The sequence below is a fragment of the Salarias fasciatus genome, chromosome 18 (assembly GCF_902148845.1).
Source record: "Salarias fasciatus chromosome 18, fSalaFa1.1, whole genome shotgun sequence".
NCBI classification, from domain to species: domain Eukaryota; kingdom Metazoa; phylum Chordata; class Actinopteri; order Blenniiformes; family Blenniidae; genus Salarias; species Salarias fasciatus.
This window is the reverse complement of record NC_043762.1, coordinates 23,674,422-23,694,268: the sequence shown is the minus strand read 5'-3', so window position 1 is coordinate 23,694,268 and position 19,847 is coordinate 23,674,422. Positions and strand designations below refer to the sequence as shown.

The 19,847-nt window shown below is 46.7% G+C and overlaps 1 protein-coding gene across 1 annotated transcript in view; it reads right to left on the bottom strand.

Annotated features, from left to right (window-relative positions):
- LOC115404978 (zinc finger protein 850-like) overlaps positions 1–19,125 on the bottom strand; it is an 89,500-nt gene extending 70,375 nt beyond the window's left edge. The window contains exon 1 of the mRNA XM_030114363.1: positions 18,066–19,125. Coding sequence (XP_029970223.1) covers positions 18,066–19,089 — 1,024 coding nt within the window. The 5' untranslated portion in view covers positions 19,090–19,125. The remainder of the gene's footprint in view (positions 1–18,065) is intronic.
- Positions 19,126–19,847: the final 722 nt, after the last annotated feature.

Genomic DNA, 19,847 nt, shown 5'->3' with positions numbered 1-19,847 from the left:
ATGAAATATGTGAAAGGTTGAGCATTTGCAAACCCCTCGACAAAAGTGAGGAAATTATACATTTAATTGTTAGGCATGGAAACCGAAGGCTTTGGCCCAAACATCAACAAAAATGATTCAATTAACACCTTTCTGTGGACAGAAGTGTCTGCTAGTACATCAATAAACAGTATTAACTTTAACAGATCGTATCACCTTCTTGCTCTTTTCAGCTGAGGAGTACACTCGTCTTCGGACTGAATGTCTGTTGTGTCACAGTCTCCGCTGAGATACCTGGACAGCCATTTGTTTGCCTCAGCATGGTCACCTACATTACAGTATAACATCCAGGTACAGTTAATGTCAAGAACAAAAAATTACATTCATATACTGTGTAGGCCCTGTAGTATTTTAATATTATTGACGACAATGTTTATAATGTAATATAATGTAATCAATATTTTTCATATCATTCAAACATGGACCTGTGTGCAGACGTCTGAGTCAAACCCACCATGGCTGCTGAGGACCTTCACAGGCTTATGAATCTGCCATCCAGGCCTTGGCTGCTCCCTGTTTCTGATGACTGAATGGAGCTTATTGGTGTCCTTGGGGTTGAGTGGGGGCCAGAACACTTCATCCCCATCAATCCAAGTGCTTGGAATAATTTCTACAGCACCACTACTAAATTTAACTATGTACCATTGTTTGTTTGTCCTCTCACTCATCTTGAGGCAGACTATTGAACACACAAGCAAAAAAAAAGGGAACCGATTTCATTAATTATCAGACAGATCAAATGAAGTTTTTGGAAACTTCATGTCTTTATTAATTGGTATGGACAATTGGGACAGCAATAAATTGTGTTTTGTCAGGGTAAAGTATGTACTTTTTGACAATATGCTGAAGCTTTGCCACACTGACTGCCATGTTCAGCCCCCAAACTGTAAACACCCCAATCCTCTCAGAGGGAAACGGATACTGGGCGAAGGACTCTTTGTTGGCGAACTTTCGAAAGATGACAAAGGTCTCTTGAGCCTCTGGGATCCTGACAATGTTTTCAATAAGTACAATGTCGTCAAGAATCAGAAAACAGTTATCCCCAGACTTGGATGACAAAGTGAACTTCTCTGTTTGGAGCTTGCGGTATTGCTCTCCATGTCTAGTGCAAGATGTCAGTGGGCCGTCATGGTGAGGATGCATGAATTTGTGTCCTGTCTTGACAGAGATTGTGGTCTGCACAGGTTTTTCTGAAAGCCTTTTAATCACTTGTTGTAGAGGCAAGTGAGGCTTGCGCAACAGGCGCTTCAGCTGACCCAAGTAATTCTCGTATGGAAAGGCTGATATGTTGTCTAATGGACCAAAGAGATGGTATTCTGCTGCCAAGTGTGTCAGCTGTTGTACATTATATGTTATTTCATTTCTGCCATACAACTGCCCAAAGTGCCTCACAAATGAAATTAACAGTTCTTGAGCAAAATCAATTATCTGTTTAGATGACTGTGGAGACAAAAGTAGATGCATGGCCACTGAAAACAACATAAAATTGTTGTACATTGCAAGGGGAATTATGTCTCTCAGTACTACTGGGCCAGCATAAAGCATGAAGTACCGCAGCTCTGTTGCCTTCCACCGATCTATTTCCGACAGTTGCCTGGGTTTGCGAGAAAATTCAGCAGGTGTATAAGGTTTTAGTCTCATCAACTTTAGGGAAATATCTTCAATTGTTTTACTGGGCAGCCTAGTGGCGAGTGACCTGCCTTTAATCCAAATATACAGCAACTTCCTAGTTACCCCCAGACAGCATAGATGCATGTAGTCTAATGGGAACATTGTCACCATCTTCACCAGACCAGCAAGTGGGGGCAGTGTTTGACACAAGTGGTGGTCTTCATCAATCATAGAATTAAAGTCTGTGTCCGTTCTCAATTTGACATTTGTGTCTGGATAGGTCATTTTGTTGTGCCATTCACCAACTTGAAAACACTTGTCACATCCAGAGTAACCATTGTGGCTTTTAGTATTTTTTATGAAAGCCCGAGCTGGGGCATCGCACACAAATGAGCACACTTCAACCAGTATCTGCTTCCCATTGTGAACAACTCCATTTTTTAGAATGTCAGCAAGATCCTTAACAAATGGGCCCAGGAATTCAAAGACACTTTTTGGCTTGCTAAAGCCACAGAAGAGGCCGACAAGGAATGGGGATCTACTCAAATGTAGGTTAGTTGTTGCTAGGATAGGCCAGAACTGAACTTTGCTGCTTTTGAATAGTGGCAGACCATCAATGTTAAACTGGAGCTTAATTTTAGACAAATTATCAGGCAGCTTCAGAGACTTTAGTCTTGACATCAATCCTGTGGCTAGGCCAACATGATAATATTCTCCCCCCTCTATTTTTATTGTTTGTATTTCACCTTGTGTCCTTAAAATTGTGCGAGCATCTTTTGGCAACTCGGGATGAAATGCACGCAAAATGCTCAAGAGAGCAGTCAGTGCCACTAATGATACAGAAAATGTTGAGGCCCAGAATCTCAGGCTTGTGATTAAGACTTGTATTGTTGGGGGATCATCATCCACATGATCCACATCTTCATCATGTTGATGATGATCATGGTGATGAGTAAAATGATCAGTGTCATGATCATCATCACGGTCAAGATAATCATCATCAGAATCCAGACGATCATCGTCATGATCAAGATGATCATCTTCTTGATAGTGATGATCATCTGGATCAAGATTATGCTTGGAATTTGATGTGCACTCAGGCGCAGCATCCAATGATGCATGGCTCTCACCCACTGTTGATCTCACAGCTCCTATAGCTGCCTGGCCCTTTGCTACTGGTGAAATTTTCACCTCAGTGTTGGCTTTTTCAAAGTCATTGAGTATCTCTGACTCACAAGCCTTTACCATAGACAAAACCCTACGTCTCTTTGTCCACCGTGATTCCATTTTGCTTTTCGTTACCTTTTTTTTTTTGCTTTCTCTTGAAGTGAAGTTTGTTTTCTATTTTGATCTGTAAGAGAAAGGAAAAAGCAAACATTAGTGTTGCTAAACATTGCCAGAATGTGCACCTGTATTCAACCCCCCCCCCCCCCCCCCCCCCCAAAAAAAAAAAAAAAAACAATTTATCTTGGTGGAGGGTTTGGGGGGGGGGGGTTGTCTGTTTTTCCAGATTTGCTCTCTTTTCACTCTTTCCACCTCCTTACCAACAGCCTCCAACGTCATCTGCCATGCCTGATCTACCTGAGCTCACCCTTGTCAATATTCTCTGTCTGTCTGAATGCTGGATGATTTGTTTAATTAAAAAAAAAAATCATAAACCTTTCAATTCTTTCATGATTCTTTTGAAATTGCAGTCACAGCATTCACACCCATATTCCACAGGAATTGCAACTTTCTATGTTAATGTTGGTCTAGATACAGGGTTGCACATAATCTTTTTTGTCTGGTTCTCAGGGGAGAACCTTGGGTTGTTGCTTGGTCCTCACATTTTTAAATATTTTTTTTCCCACGCCTACCTACAAGAAGAACAAAATAGAGGGACGTGTGGACAATGTTACATAGCCTGCTTTAATTTCAACTGAAAATGAAGAGAAGCAGTGCAACAGAATGTCTGAAACCTTGTAACTTTCAGAAAATATAATGGTGTTTAAAGCTCTGAAAAATAAAAGTGCTCGTACAATATCTGCTTTTTATCACTTAAACCAGCGGTTTTCAAAGTGTGAGGCGCGCCTCCCCTGGGGGGCGCCAGAGAGCTTCAGAAGACGCGGAGTGAGCTTTTAGTCCGTGTGCGGCTGCGGTACCTTGGCTCCGGAGTGTGGACGAAACAGAGCAGTCCAAGGAATAGATAGACAGGCATAGATCTGATAAAATTATGGATTATTATGGGACGTGCACGCGGAGGCGTGTCAAATTCTGGATTATTTGCTTCTTTCAAGACATGTTTTGGACAAAATGCTATACTTTCTAGCTTTGTCTGGATGCATACGTTTGGACTGTTTCAGTTTTTGCTGGAATATTTTCATCTATGATCTGTTATGAGCCTCCAAAGGTGAGTTGCGCTGTTTACTTTATTTGCTGTTTGTTGGACAAATGTGTTTATATTACCCGCTGTGGTAATCACATCTGAAAGTGGTTTATACCAACGGATTCATGAGAATTTAAGCTTTCTAACGATACATAGTGTGTCTGTGGAATTTGCAAAATGCATCTGCACATTTGATAAATGCATCTGGAGATGTTGACCTGCCGTGGGCGGGCCTGCTTGTTAAGAAGGGGTTTTTAACAGTGAGACCTTACATCGGGTAGTGACAGTGGCTACTCCACACACACCAACACACACGCGCACAAAAATAGCGAGCAAGATCAAGCAAAGATTTCGGACGGAGCCAGATATGCTAATGAACATGGAACAAGCTAAAGCCCCGGTCACACCGCCTGAACTTTGCCGGAGCGTCAATGGAGCAGTGAAAAAAATCCATCACCGCTTGTAACCCTTCACCACCGTTTAACAGAAGTTGGCCTCCGTTCAAGCAACGCCGTAAACGCTCGGCGGCCACCGCTGATGTTACACCCCCTCCAAAGGCTGCAACGATCAGCCAGACCATCATACATTTTTTAGTGTTTTTGCGCAGGAGCACAGCAGCAGGTTGTTTTTCTGTAATCTAATGTATTAGAAATTAACATAAATGAACAAAATATTAAGTCAACAGGATCAGCAAACCTTTTAATGCCTCATGTCTGCTGTATTAATGCCTCAAATCAGGTTTTAAAATTTATTTGACTTTTTACAGCACATTTGCGCAGCGTCACCTCTCACACTCTGCGCACTCGTTTCCTTGATAAACACGCACACACACAACAACACACACACAACAGTTGTGTTATTAACCGTCAATAATAATCAAGAACATATTAAAATTTGTAAAATAAGTCTCCCTGGCTGCGCACCAGGACGGACCCCCCCCCCCCCCCCCCACACACACACACACACACACACACACACACAGTCTGTCTGACCCTGTTCATTTGATTCTGGGACTGCAGGCTCGACAGGACAAAGGTATTTGTTCAGAAAATATGTTCGTTCTCAAATTAATTTTTGGAAACGAAAAACACTTGGTTTGCTGTACTTTGATGGAGGATATAATATTTTACCCGAATCTGTAACTGGCCCCTCAGGAGACGCTGCAGTGCTCCAACTACCGTGTTCACTGTTGAGTAGAGATTTATTACATTAGTTTATTTTTTTTCAAACCATTTTATGTTATTATTATCTAGTTGTAAACTGACAGTAGCCTACAGTAATTCTCTATACCTGGAGGTGACGCGTGAGCGCTTCATGCGCCACTGCAGGTTCTGCTGGACTGTCCGACACGTCTCCGCCATCCGACTCCCCCTCACTGACCTCCTGTATCATTGCTGAAGCTTCTGTTATGCCTCTTTGTATTGTCTTTTTTTTTTGGGGGGGGGGGGGGGGGGTTGATATTTTTGGCCGATTGTCTGCTGTCAGAGCTAGCTCCCTGTTCACATGCGCGCACATGAACCAAAACAAATCAATGGCAGAAAAAAAGCAACGCGAAGTGCGTCTTCTTTATCTTTTGGAGGTATAAATGCTTTGTAATATTATGTGTGTCATTGTTAGGACCTTATTTGCTTCAGAAACCTTATTTGCTTCAGAAAAACATACAAGACACATGTTTAGGAAAAGTCAAAGAATTGGAGGACAGGGGAGTTATTTTAACAGATTTATTAGAATTCTAAAAACCCAAAAGGTCTGTCAGAACGTCTTGGCTGTTCTGGTGTTAACAACTGTGAAAAAAATACTGTTTTATATATATTACTTCAACCTTTTTCATGTATTATTCCATTCCACTGTTCCAGCAACCCCTGTCCGCTCGTACAACGCTTCCCACCGCTCCACAGACGTTTGTGCAACGTTTAATCGCCGCCCGGGCAACGCAGCGGGAGGGGGGGGGGGGGGGGGGGGGGGGGGACGTTGCCGGGGCGGAAAATTCAACGCTCCTCACCGCTCGGAATATTTTGTGCAGCTCAAAACTTTCGGAGCGGCGGGAGGGCCCCTCCGGTAACATCAGCGGTGGCCGAGCGTACACGGGGTGGCTTTAACGGGGCCAACTTCTGTTAAACGGTGGTGAACGGTTACGAGCGGTGATGAATTTTTTTCACCGCTCCAGGAACGCTCCAGCAAAGTTCGGGCGGTGTGACCGGGCCCTTAGATCATCAGAACACCACAACTGATGATGGATTTAAGATAGCAGTGCTGGCAGCCACGGCCAGACTTCGCAGCGGGGCGATCAGCTGACCCGGTCCCGCTAACCATTCCGGCTGGTCCCGAATGGGGAGCGGGACAGGGTCCCCCGAATGCCCCGCTGCGAAGCCGTGCTCCCAACGGGCGGAGGGGGCAACCGACAGCTGCCGGCGGACTGTTACAGGCACAGAATCTCCATACTCCTACAGTTTGCCTCGAATCGCACAGTTTACAAATTAAATCGAAACTGGATCACAGATTTGTTACAATAACCTCGGCGTATGTATAGAAATTCCCAGATTTTTGACAATAGATGGAAGAATGTCTGCTTACCTGGTGCTTTGGCTTCAGTGTCCAGGCGATGATCTCCCAGGCAACAATACATCATCTATTTTTCGATCATATTTCCCGGGCAAGCTTATCGTTTCCTGGTCAACCATAAATCGATGGTTTTTCAATCAATGTATTTTCGAGGTCAACCATTCTTCAACTGTTTATCAACACTGGTGTCATCACAGGATCAACCAGATATAAATGCTAAATCAACCACAGTCGGCGATCATAATTCAACATTGTTTCCATGTCATAGTCATCAACATCAGGTTCCATCTATATTGCAATGATGATTCAATATTTATTTATTGTTGAAAAAACGATATAAACCAGTCTCACAGCTCAGATCAAATATCAACATTTATTCAATGTTGTCTTGCATGCAGTCTCCTTGTCAACCATAAATCGATGGTTTTTCAATCAATGTATTTTTGAGGCCAACCATTCTTCAACCGTTTATCAACAGTGGTGTCATCACCAGATCAACCAGATATAAACGCTAAATCAACCACAGTCGGCGATCATAAATCAACGTTGTTTCCATGTCATAGTCATCAACATCAGGTTCCATCTATATTGCAATGATGATTCAATATTTATTTATGGTTGAAAAATTGATATCAACCATTCTGATGGTTCTGATGAAATATCAACGTTTATTCAATGCCGTCTTGCTGTCTGGGTCAGCAGCGTCTGTCCGCCGACCTCCGCTCGTGTTAGCATGACGAGGCGTCAGAGCGGCGGTGCCGTTACGCCCCGGGCTGCCGACGTGCAGCGCCCCAGCCCCGGCGCCACTCATGCCGCTCCCAGCGGAGTTTCTCCGCCGAGCGGCGGACTCACGCCGGCCCGGGTGTCCGCCGTAAAGCGCCCCGATCCCGGCCTTATTGGTGTTGCTCCCGGCAGCGCTCCCTCGGCTTCCCCGTGTGTTGTCACGGCGGAGCCTCGGAGCAGCGGAGCTCTGCCGTCCCGGGCTCCCGCTATTGAGCGTCCCGGCTCCGGCTTCAGCATCACGGCCAGCGATCCGGAAGGCTCCGACATCAACACCGAGGACAGCGACCCGGAAAACTCCGGGATCGCGCTGCCTCTGCTCGGGTTGTCCCCAGCAAAGCGCCGGTCCGCGGCCGCCTGGCGGCCGCCCGCTCTCATTCAGGGGACACCTGCTCCACAGCCCTTTCGCCGGGGGCCCCCCGTCTCCCGAGGCCGGGAGGACGGGTGGGCCATCCCCGCTGGCCGTGGTACAGCCACTCACGCTCCGGTTTCACACATGGCGTGTTATGTTGGGACCGCTTTCTCCCTGGCTGTCCAGGACGCTGAGAAACGGTTATGCCCTGCAGTTCGCCTGTCGTCCGCCTCTCTTCAACGGCATCCTTCGTACGCAGCTCGCATGCCCTGCGGGGACGGCCGCTCTCGAGGCAGAAGTAGCCTCACTCCTCCGCCGAGGTGCAGTCACGGAGCTGACCGCGACAGAGGCGCACTCGGGTTTTTATTCCCCCTACTTCTTGGTCCCCAAGAAAAGCGGGGGTGTAAGACCCATTCTGGACCTGAGGGTCCTCAACACTCACATAGCCACCAGGAGGTTCCGCATGCTGACGGTCAAACACCTCCTGGAGAGCATTCGACCTGGGGACTGGATGACTTCGATCGACCTGACGGACGCCTACTTCCACATCCCCATTCTCAGAAGGCACAGAGCCTTCCTCCGCTTTGCCGTGGGGACCAGGTATTTTCAATACAACCGGCTCCCCTTCGGCTACTCTCTCGCCCCTCGCACCTTTACCAAGTGTGTCGAAGCAGCGTTGGAGCCCCTCCGTCGTCATGGTCTGAGGATCCTCACTTACATCGACGACTGGCTCATACTGGCGTCCTCTCATCAGGAGGCTGTGCTGCACACGACCCAGGTCCTGCACCACATCGAGCTCCTGGGGTTCACGGTGAACCGACACAAGAGCGCACTCACCCCAGCTCAGAGCATGGCTTATCTGGGGTTGGAGCTGGACTCGCTCTCTATGACTGCCCGCCTCTCCGAGGAGAGACGGACCTCCCTTCTCTCGACCCTGAGGTCTGCAGTGACCACACCCCTGGTCGGGGTTCGTTTGATCAGGACCGTCCTGGGTTTAATGGCCGCGGCCCACCCAGTGGTCCGGCTGGGCCTTCTACACATGCGCAGGCTGCAACGGTGGTTTGCACGCCTCCGCTGCGTGGGAAAGTGGGACGGATGCAAACGGTTCCCGATCCCGCCCCAAGCACGCCAGAATCTCCTTTATTGGATGGATCCTGCTCTCTAATGCAAGGAGTTCCCCTGGGCTGCGTGTCGCATCACGTCGAAGTGTTCACCGATGCGTCTCTCGCGGGATGGGGAGGCACCCTAGACCACCACGCGGTGGGCGGTGCTTGGGATTTGACTCCCACTCACATCAATGTGCTGGAAATGACGGCGGTGCAGAGGGTCCTGCTCCATTTCCAAGCCAGGCTGAAGGACAGCCATGTGCTCATCAGGACGGACAACACTACGGTGGTCGCGTACCTGAACAGGCAGGGGGGGACCCGGTCTCCCCCTCTTCATCGCATAGCGGCGGAGATCCTCCGGTGGGCGGACCGGCACCTCGCGTCTCTCAGGGCGCGTCACGTGCCCGGAGTCCTCAACGTCGGTGCAGACAGAATGTCCCGGGGAGGCCCACTCCACAACGAGTGGGGCCTGTCCCCGTGGGTCGCAGCCCGACTCTGGCGCAGGTTCGGATGCCCAGTGGCAGACCTTTTCGCCAGTGCAGAGAACGCACAGTGCCCACTCTGGTTCTCGCTCAGGTTGTCAGACGCCCCCCCTCTAGGGGTAGACGCCTTCGCACACAGGAGCTGGCCGTCGGGCATCCTGTACGCATTCCCTCCAGTCCACCTCTTGAGCCCGCTGCTGCGCAGGGTGAGGTTGCACAATCTTCACGTGATCGTGGTGGCTCCGGACACCCCGAGTGCGCGGTGGTTCCCGGACCTGGTTCAGTTGGCAGTCGGGGACCCGTGGCCGATTCCCGACGGGCCCGACGCACTGCAGCAGGCAGGAGGCGCCCTTCGGTCCCGCCCCTTCCTGGGCGGGAGGCTCCTGGCTTGGAGGCTGAGCGGGTGAGGCTGGTGGAACTAGACCTCCCCCCAGCGGTGGTGTCCACCATCCAGAGTGCCAGGGCCCCCTCTACTGTCAAGGCCTACAGGTCTCGGTGGAAGCTCTTCACATCATGGTGCTCGGAGAGGGGCTTGGACCCGGTCTCCTGCACCGTTGGTGGAGTTTTGGAGTTCCTCCAGGCCCTGCTGGACAGCGGTCGCGCTGCATCCACCCTGGCGGTGTTTGCATCGGTCATCACAGCGGGCCACGGCGGTTTCGGCCACTTTTCTGCACGCAGCCACCCGCTTGTGAAGCGGTTTCTGCGCGGGGCGTGTCGGTTGCGACCGCCCCCCAGGCATGTGGTCTCTCCATGGGACCTCCATGTGGTGTTGGAGGGCCTTAAGGGACCTCCTTTCGAGCCTTTGGAGCAGGTGGAGGACCGCTTTCTCTCCTTTAAGGCCACCATCTTGTTGGCGCTAGCATCCGCCAAGAGAGTTGGGGATCTCTGCGCATTGTCAGTCCACCCATCCTGCATGGTGTTCAGCCAGGATGGGGGACTCGTGCACCTCTGGCCTAACCCGGCCTTTCATCCCAAGGTGATCACTTCGGACTTCCGGTCGCGAGTGATCCGGGTCAGGACGTTTGACTCCATGCCTGGTTCGTCTGGGGACGACCCACGCCTGCGGTCACTGTGCCCGGTCAGGGCTCTGCGTCTTTATGTCCAGCGCACAGCTGGCTTTTGCACCACGGACCAGCTGTTTGTGAGGTTTGGAGCCCGGGGGCGTGGTTCCCCGCTGACCTCTCAGCGTCTCGCCCACTGGGTGGGGGGCGCTATTGCAGCTGCCTACGAGGCACAGAATCTCTCGCCACCAGCAGTGATTCGTGCTCATTCCACACGACGTGTGGCTGCCTCTGCGGCCCTGTGCAGAGGGGTCACGGTGAGTGACATCTGCCAGGCTGCCTCCTGGGCCTCTGCGTCCACCTTCGTGCGTTCGTATCTGTTGGATATGTGCACTGACTCTGTGGCCATGTCGGTTTTCGGCGAGAACAGCAGTTCAGTCGTCTAACCGTTTCGGTCCTTCTGGCCTGGCTGCCGCGTCCCGGGTGGGCTCGCGGACCAGGGGTTCCCCACCTGCCGCTCGGCTCTGCCGCGGTCTGCGGATGTTGTTTATGGTGTTGCAGGGGCAGGAGTTCTGCCGCTTGCTGTTTTTGGGTTCGCTGCCGCTCCCCGTGCGTGGGACGCGGGCCAGGGGTCCCCCCCTTCACCGCCTGCCGCTGTGGTTTCCCGGCCGGCGTGTGTGTGTGTCGCTGTGGCGATGCTTTATACGTCGTGGGCCGCGCTACATCGCTAGGTGCCCGCCTCGTCCTTCGGGAGTTCTACGGCCGTTCTGGACGTACGGTTTGTTTACTTCCGTCTTATGCACCAATCCCGTCAGCAGGCCAGCTGGGAGTACATTCATCGACCTACGGCCTTCGCCTTGGTGAGTACCACTAGCGAAGCCCGTAGGCGGGCTAAGCACTTACGAAGTAGAATTAGTAGTTACTGGATGTAACTCCAGTTCTACGAGTAAGTGCGTGCCCGCCTACCTGCTGGCCCAGCTGTCTGCTTCCCTTGTTTTTGCTACGTCAGAAGAAGGGTTTGCTTAGCGCCATCCGAGGTTATGTACCCTCGGTGTGGGGCGTGGCGCTGCGCCATCGCGTGCGGGGGATTGGTGCGTCGAGCTTTGTATAGTCTCAGTGGATTGGACAGAGATTGGAGGTGTGCCACTAGCGAAGCCCGTAGGCGGGCACGCACTTACTTGTAGAACTGGAGTTACATCCAGTAACTACTAAATCTATCAAAACTGTGGGTATTTGGTTCTGACTATTATGCATACAAAAATGAGCATAAGAAACTGGACTCAAGATCTGGAAAAGCCATATTTGTAGGATATAGCAAGAACAGTCCAGCATATCTGATATACAACCCACAAACAAAGAAGGTTTCAAAACATAGGCTGGTGAAATTCATCTCAAAGTAAAATGCTGAACAAGAAACACAAACTGACGATTTTGGTCCAGAATCCTTCAGGAGGCCAGGTAACCCTAAAAGCAGTACAGGAAGGAAAAGGACACATCTGAACGGACTCCTTTACCCGAAGGTAGAACTAGAAATACAGTAGGTGGAAAGTGGGTATATGCACTGAAAGAAAATGCTGAAAAGAAAAAAACCTTTAAAGCAAGATATTTTGCAAAAGATACAATCAAACAGAAGTCATTGATAATCATGAAACTTTTGGTCCAACAGCTAATATCACATCAGTATGAGCACTGATGCAGGTCGCTGTTCAAAATGACCTCAGTGTACATCAGATGGATGTCTAAACAGCCTGTTTACACACTCCAATAGATGAAGAAATCTTTGTAGAGCAACCAGAAAGATTTGAAAAGACAATAGAGTCAGGAGAGAAATTAGTGTACAAGTTAAATGAAATCTATTTATGGCTTGAAACAATCTGGGAGAAACTGGTACAAACTTCAGAATGAACACCTGGAACAGACTAACTGTGAGAATCTGATCACTGTGTGTATAAGAAAGAGAAAGAAAATTAAAGCTGCAAGCGGTGTCAAAAGGCCCTTGCCGGCTGCTTACCTGACCCACCCCGTTTTATTCTTTCATTGATGTTTTTGACCTGCATGTGTGTCAGAATTCATGTGTCAGATTTGGCACATTTCCATGGTAACAGGTAAATTTAATCTAATGGGACATTTTTCACTTGGGCCCATTAGAATAACATAGGGAACTTCAGCCATTGCCACAGCAACACCGTTAAAATTACAACATGGTTACAATGTCCTTTTTTTATGGGGACCACATGAAGGAATAGTCACCCAGGGTGGCTGTGGATCAGTGGGGAGAGCAGTCGTCTGATAATCAGGAGGTTGTTAGTTCAATTCTTGTCTCCCCCTGTCTGCATGTCGAAGTGTTCTTGGGCAAGACACTCAACCCTGAATTGCCCCTGGTGGGTGGACTAAGCGCCTTGCATGGCAACTGCCTCCACCGGTGTGTGAATGTGATAATACAGTGTAAAGTGCTTTGGTCTCTGCTAATGCAGATGAAAAAGTGCAATATAAGTGGAGTCCATTTACCCAGATTTCATTCATTTCTGACAAACTAATAATTTTACTCCCCATACAGATTTTATTTTGATTCTGTCGGGGGCGCTGTAACGCTGACTGTCAAAATATCACTGTCAATGTGTCCAGATAGGAAGGGTAAATAAGTGTTTAAAATTAGCTTGAGATTGGATTCGTTTTGTACGAATGGCAGCCATTTATCACACCCAAAAAATGGGAAAATTTGACATCAACTTTGCAGCGTTGCCACGCGGAAACCGTGAAGTGAAGATTTATGATTTGGATAACTTTAATTGTCTACCGGTGTAGATTGTGTCCACCAAATTTCAGCTCATTTGGAGAAGCACGTGATCAAAACGAACATTTTGTACGACGTCCTGGAAAACAGTGACTCAGCATTTTTGAAAATTCAGCCCCAGATAGCTGCTTTCCTGAGGATGGGGTAATACTATTTTTTTTGTCCCAACAAGGCGCATGTGTATACCGAATTTTGTGGCTGTACGACAAAGATTATTGCGGACCCCCTCCCATTGACGCAATGCATCTTGATTTTTGCAGGTGGCGCTGTAGATCCAATTTTTAAATCCCAATATTTAAACACATATTAAAGCTATTGTCAGCAATCTTGGAAAACTAGCATGTAGCATGAATGTAGCATCTCCCCAAGGCTCCGCCCAGCTCCCACCCCATTGGAGGAGCTCCCGTTGGGAGCGAATGCACTGGACACGGAAGCACCACGCGCACCGAGTTTGTGATCTCCTCCAATGTCATTAACCTTTCTGACTGTCCGCACACAACGCGCATAGGAGCGCAGCGTGCCCGCTCTGCTTCGTTATATTTTTCACGCGAGCCGCGAGTGCCGAGAGCACCTTGGCAACGCGCACGCACTGAACCAGGGCCAGTGCACGCCACTGAAATGTACGCGCAGGGGGCTGGTAGAACGGCAAAGGGATTTGATTGGTTTAAGAGCGGTCCGCACCTTCCGATTGGTGGGAGTTTTTACTGTCCTTTGGCCGCTACAGTTGTCAGATTTTTTTCTGCACCTTTTTCCGTCAACATAATGTATTGAGTTCTCCCAGGGGGAAAGGAGCATTTCACTCAGTATGACAAAAAGTTCTTTTGGACAACATCGTCTGAGCATTAAAATTTTTTTTTTCGCCAGAATTGAATTTTGTGCAAAATTTGGTGAGTTTTCGAGCATGTTTCGGGGGTCAAATTCCAGTTTAAAGAGCAGAAGAAGAAGAAAGAAAGAAAGAATATATTTTTTGCAAAAACAATATGCAATTTTTTTTTCAGTTATTTCGCCCACATATTATATATTTTTGGAAAGGTCTTGACAAGTCCGACGCGTCTGTGAGGTGTTTGAGAGTGTGAATGTCTGTGGTGGAGCACGAATCATGTTTGTGTGTGAGGGTGCGTGTGCGTTTTTATGTTTGTACATGTGTATGTGTGAGTGCATGTCGGTGTGTGTGTGTCTGGACAAGCTGGCCTATGTCTGTGGTTGAGCGCTGCGCTGCGCACTCAACTTGTCATTTTTGTGTGTTTTGAGTGTGTGAAAGTCCCTGGCCGAGCGCTGTGTGCTCGACAAGTCGTTGTCTGTGTTGCAGAAACAATAGGCCCTTCGCCCTTGGCTGGCCAGGGGCTCAGGCCTAATGATATCATTGTGATAATTTGGGTCGATGACGTCATCATTGCAGCCAGCAGTAACAATCTACTCAAAGGATTCAAACAAATCATGATGCCAAAACTCAAAATGAAATATTTTGAAAAATGACAAAAAATTAGTGTTTTATTCACAACGCAATTTAGAAAATGTTGGAGGTCTGAGAATATCAACAGGAAACAAACAGTTCCAAAGAGGACAATTTTCAAAATGTGAAGAAAACAAGATGAAACTGTTTGAATTTCCCCAAAACTTCATTTTAATTTCATTCTCAATCTAACACACGAGGTAACAGAAGGTCTGATTTCTTAACAATAAAATGTTTCAGAATTTCAAGAAAATAGTAGCTTCTTGTGATTCTGATCAATACCATATCTTAGAAAAACACTGACAGAAAAACAAAGATTGAAAAATAAAGGGATTAACAAGCTGAAGAATTTCCACTGGATGCACCTGCAGCTTGACAAGGGATGGGGACCAAATTCGGTACTTTTATCGGTACCGACCAAATTTGGACATGAGCACAGCATTGCATGCACAAGAACGTACGTTAGTCACAGAGTGTTCAGTAAACACAGCAGTATGGCTGAGGATGTGATCCAAATCTCGACTCCACTTTTCAAAATGAGATACAGCTTATGGTCGCTGCAGCAGGAATACTTCTAATCTTGTAGGAAGCTCCTGGGTATAACCAGGAGCTTCCCAAGATCCTCTTGTGCTTATAAGCACAACATTTTTGTCAAGGCTGAGGAGTGCAGCATTTTAAATGGCTTCAGATCTCCAGCTACAACTTCTGCAGTTGACACAGTTAGCATGCTAGCACAGTATCTGTTCGCAACTTGTCTGCTGCCATCAACAAATTAACATTTATTACGACAAATACATACACACGTGGACAAAATTGTTGGTAGCCTTCGTTTAATGAAAGAAAAATTCACAGTTGTCAGAGAAACAACTGGAATCTGACCAAAGTAGTAATCAAAAATTCTATGGAATTTTACCAATGAAAGTCAGGCATTGCTTTTCAGCCATGCTTCAACAGAATAAAAAATAAAAAAAAAATTCATGAAACAGGCCTGGACAAAAATGATGGTACCCTTAAATTAATATTTATTTGCACAACCTTTTCAGGCAATCACTGCAAACCGCCAACTGCTGGTGAGGAGGGCTTACTACGTGTGGAGTTTTCTTGCCGTGAGTATCGGCGGCTGGCATCGGTAGCCTTCACGAGTACCCGATACTTTAAAATAAGGCCAGTATCGGCCCGATACCGATACCTGGTATCGGTACTCGCACATCCCTACCTGTAACTGTCAAAGAGACTTCTGCACCTTTCAGCAGGTATTTTGGCCACTCTTCATGAGCAAACTGTTCCACTTGCCTCAGGATGGAGGGGTGCCTTTTCCAGATGGCGTGTTTCAGCTCCTTCCAAAGATGTTCGATAGGATTTCGGTCAGAGCTCACAGAAGGCCACTTGAGAATAGTCTAATTGTTTCCTCCTAGCCATTCTTGGGTTTACTCTCACCACTATCTGTCTTTCAAAAGAACTTTTTAGCTTCCAAGTTGAATCGAAGACAGTATGAACCTTTACCAAAAGCCCTTAATGGGTGTTTTTTGCTGTGTTTTTAGTCATTGTCCTGTTGCAAGACCCATGACCTGCGACTGAGACCAAGCTTTCTGACACTGGCCAGCACATTTCTCTCTAGAATCTCTTGATAGTCTTGAGATTTTATTGTACCCTGCACAGATTCAAGACACCATGTGCCAGATGCAGCAAAGCAGTCCCAGAACATAACAGAGCCTCCTCCATGTTTCACAGTAGGGACAGTGTTCTTTTCTTGATATGCTTCATTTGTCCTTCTGTGAACATAGAGCTGATGTGCCCTGGAAAAAAATTTCATTTTTGTCTCATCTGTCCATAGGACATTCTCCCAGAAGCTTTGTGACTTGTCAACATGTAGTTTGGCAAATTCCAGTCTGGCTTTTTTTAAATTTGCTTTTAGCAATGGTGTCCTCCTTGGTCGTCTCCAATGAAGTCCACTTTGGTTCAAACGACGACGGATGGTGCGATCTGACACCAATGTTTGTTGAGCTTGAAGTTCACCTTTAATCTCTTTAGAAGTTTTTCTGGGCTCTTTTGTTACCATTCGTGTTATCCGTCTCTTTGATTTGTCATCAATTTTCCTCCTGCAGCCACATCCAGGAAGGTTGGCTGCAGTCCCATGGATCTTGAATTTCTGAGTAATATGTGCAACTGTAGTCACAGGAACATCAAACTGCTTGGAGATGGTCTTACAGCCTTTACCTTTAACATGCTTGTCTATAATTTTCTTTCTAATCTCCTGAGACAACTCTTTCCTTTGCGTCCTCTGGTCCATGTTGAGTGTGGTACACTTCATGTGACTAAAAAGCGCAGTGTGGGCCCTATATATGGGCCCACTGACTGATTACAAGATTGTAGACATCTGTGATACTAATTAGTGGACACACCTCGGATTGACATGTCCCTTTGGTCACATCATTTTCAGTCTTTTCTACGGGTACCATCATTTTTGTCCAGGCCTGTTTCTTGAGTTTAATTTTTTTAAATAATTCTGTTGAAGCATGGTTGAAAAGCAATGTCTGACTTTCATTAGTTACATTTCATAGAATTTTTTTGTACTACTTTTGTCAGATTCAAGTTATTTCTCTGACCACTGTGACTTTTTCTTTCTTTAAAAAAAGGGTACCAACAATTTTGTCCACGTGTGTACTAAAGTACCGAAAACGAGTCCCACTGAGTTTCGGTCCCGATTCCCGTATCGATCCAAATGCGATCGGTACTCATCCTTAGGTTTCACACATCTGAAACTTTAGTGACAAGTGATCTGACAGCGAGTCTCTTTTCTCTGCATAAAGCAGCCAAACGCAAAGGATTGGACAGAAGATGTTGGATTCATCATGTCACAGACGACCGGATGCCAGTCCTCAATTCCCCCTTGCACTTCGCAACCGCATCTGGTGGGAATGGCAAACTTGTGGAGCTCCAGATCTGCTCTGTATCGGCTGTCAAATGGGCTTCAGCCCGTGACACAAACATAACTTTGTTCTGGTTTCAAAGGTGTACATATTAACCACCCTAGCAACAGAAAAAAATTACAGCATTCCAAGAGTATTGTTGATTGAGCTGAAAGAAAATATGTCAAAATGAATACACTACGGATCATGTACATAAACCAAATGGAAGGAAATGTCATCAAAATTAAGCCAAAGCCACAAACTACCTTAAAATACACTAATCACCAATGTTGGTCAGTTTTTGTGAAATGACTCCATTGATATGCTGTGAACTAACATTGGTAAAACAAAATTTTGAGTGAGACTGGGTTTTCCTTTGAACCGGATGACACCTTGTAATTTTGTGCTCAAGCTAAACTTCATGAATGAAACCTCCTCATGAGTCTTTCATGACTTGATTTCTTTGAGATCTATTGTGAGAGGACAATGACGAAATCGTTTCCGACATTTTTCACAAGAATACGGCCTCTCACTTGTGAGTTCATGTGGCGCAACAAATCACGATAACGACGGAAACACTTTCCACGTTTCACAGGAATGCGGTTTCTCACCTTTGTGTGTTTTCTTGTGTATTTTAAAACCAGACTGATCACTAAAACTTTTTCCACATGTCTCACAAGAATATGGCTTCTCACCAGTGTGAATTCTCATGTGGACTAACTTGTGACTCTGATGCCTGAAACACTTTCCACATGTTTCACAAGAATACGGCTTCTCACCTGTGTGAGTTCTCATGTGGCGCAACAAATCACTCCGACAACGGAAACATTTTCCGCAAGTTTCACAGGAATATGGCTTCTCACCAGTGTGAATTCTCATGTGGCTCAATAAATCATTCCGACGACTGAAACATTTCCCACATTTTTCACAAGAATACGGCTTCTCACCTGTGTGAGTTTTCATGTGCATGCTTAAACAAGACTTGCCACGGAAACACTTTCCACATGTTTCACAAGAATACGGCTTCTCACCTGTGTGAGTTCTCATGTGGAGCAACTTATGACTCTGTCTGCTGAAACATTTTCCACATGTTTCACAAGAATACGGCTTCTCACCTGTATGAGTTCTCATGTGTATTCTCAAACTATATCGGTTACTGAAACTTTTCCCACATGTTTCACAAGAATACGGCTTCTCATCTGTGTGAGTTTTCATGTGTATTCTTAAACAAGAATGGTCACGGAAACATTTTCCACATGTTTCACAAGAATATGGCTTCTCACCTGTGTGAGTTCTCATGTGGTGCAACAAATTACTCCGACGACTGAAACATTTCCCACATTTGTCACAAGAATACGGCTTCTCACCTGTGTGAGTTTTCATGTGTAGTCTTAAACAAGACTGGTCACGGAAACATTTTCCACATGTTTCACAAGAATACGGCTTCTCACCTGTGTGAGTTCTCATGTGGAGCAACTTATGACTCTGTCTGCTGAAACATTTCCCGCATGTTTCACAAGAATACGGCTTCTCACCTGTATGAGTTCTCATGTGTATTCTAAAACCATATTGGTCACTGAAACTTTTTCCACATGTTTCACAAGAATACGGCTTCTCACCAGAGTGAATTCTCATGTGCACTAACAAATCATTCTTTCGGTTGTAACTTTCACCACAGAATTCACAAAGTTCCTCGTGGAAGACATTTTCTAAGTTGTGACATTTTTTACGTGTTTTATCGACAATTTCAGCAGATGTTTCCTCACAGAGAAGCTTCTCACATTCAGGCTGCTTCTCTGACACAGGAAAGTTTTCCACCCGCTCTTCACCAACAAAGTTACTCCGGTAACTTTGTTCCTCAATACTTTCAAACTTCAGTGGAAGCTGCTCTGCCTTCTGGCTGATACCCAGTTCACTGTTTTCCTCAATCTCTGGAGTTTCTGGCTCCTCTTTGAGCTGTGGAGGTTCTGGTTCTTCTGGTTCCTCTTTGATCCGTGGAGGTTCTGGTTCGCGTGGCTCTTCTTTGATCTGTGGAGGTTCTGGTTCTTCTGGTTCCTCTTTGGTGTGTGGATGTTCTGGTTCTTCTCGTTCCTCTTTGATCTGTGGAGGTTCTGGTTCTTCTGGTTCCTCTTTGATGTGTGGATGTTCTGGTTCTTCTTGTTCCTCTTTGATCTGTGGAGGTTCTGGTTCTCTCTGTTCTCGACAGCAGCTTGATTCCTGTTTAAAGAGCTGCTCCTCTCTGCAGTCATGGTTCTGTGGGAGCTCTGGAGGGACGAAAAGTACAAGATAATAAGAACAGGAATGCCATAAATGATTATTTTGATAATCAACAAGTCAACGAGTTCTGTGAGTTCCTATGTTTTCAATTAACATGAATGCACCGCTGTGGCCTG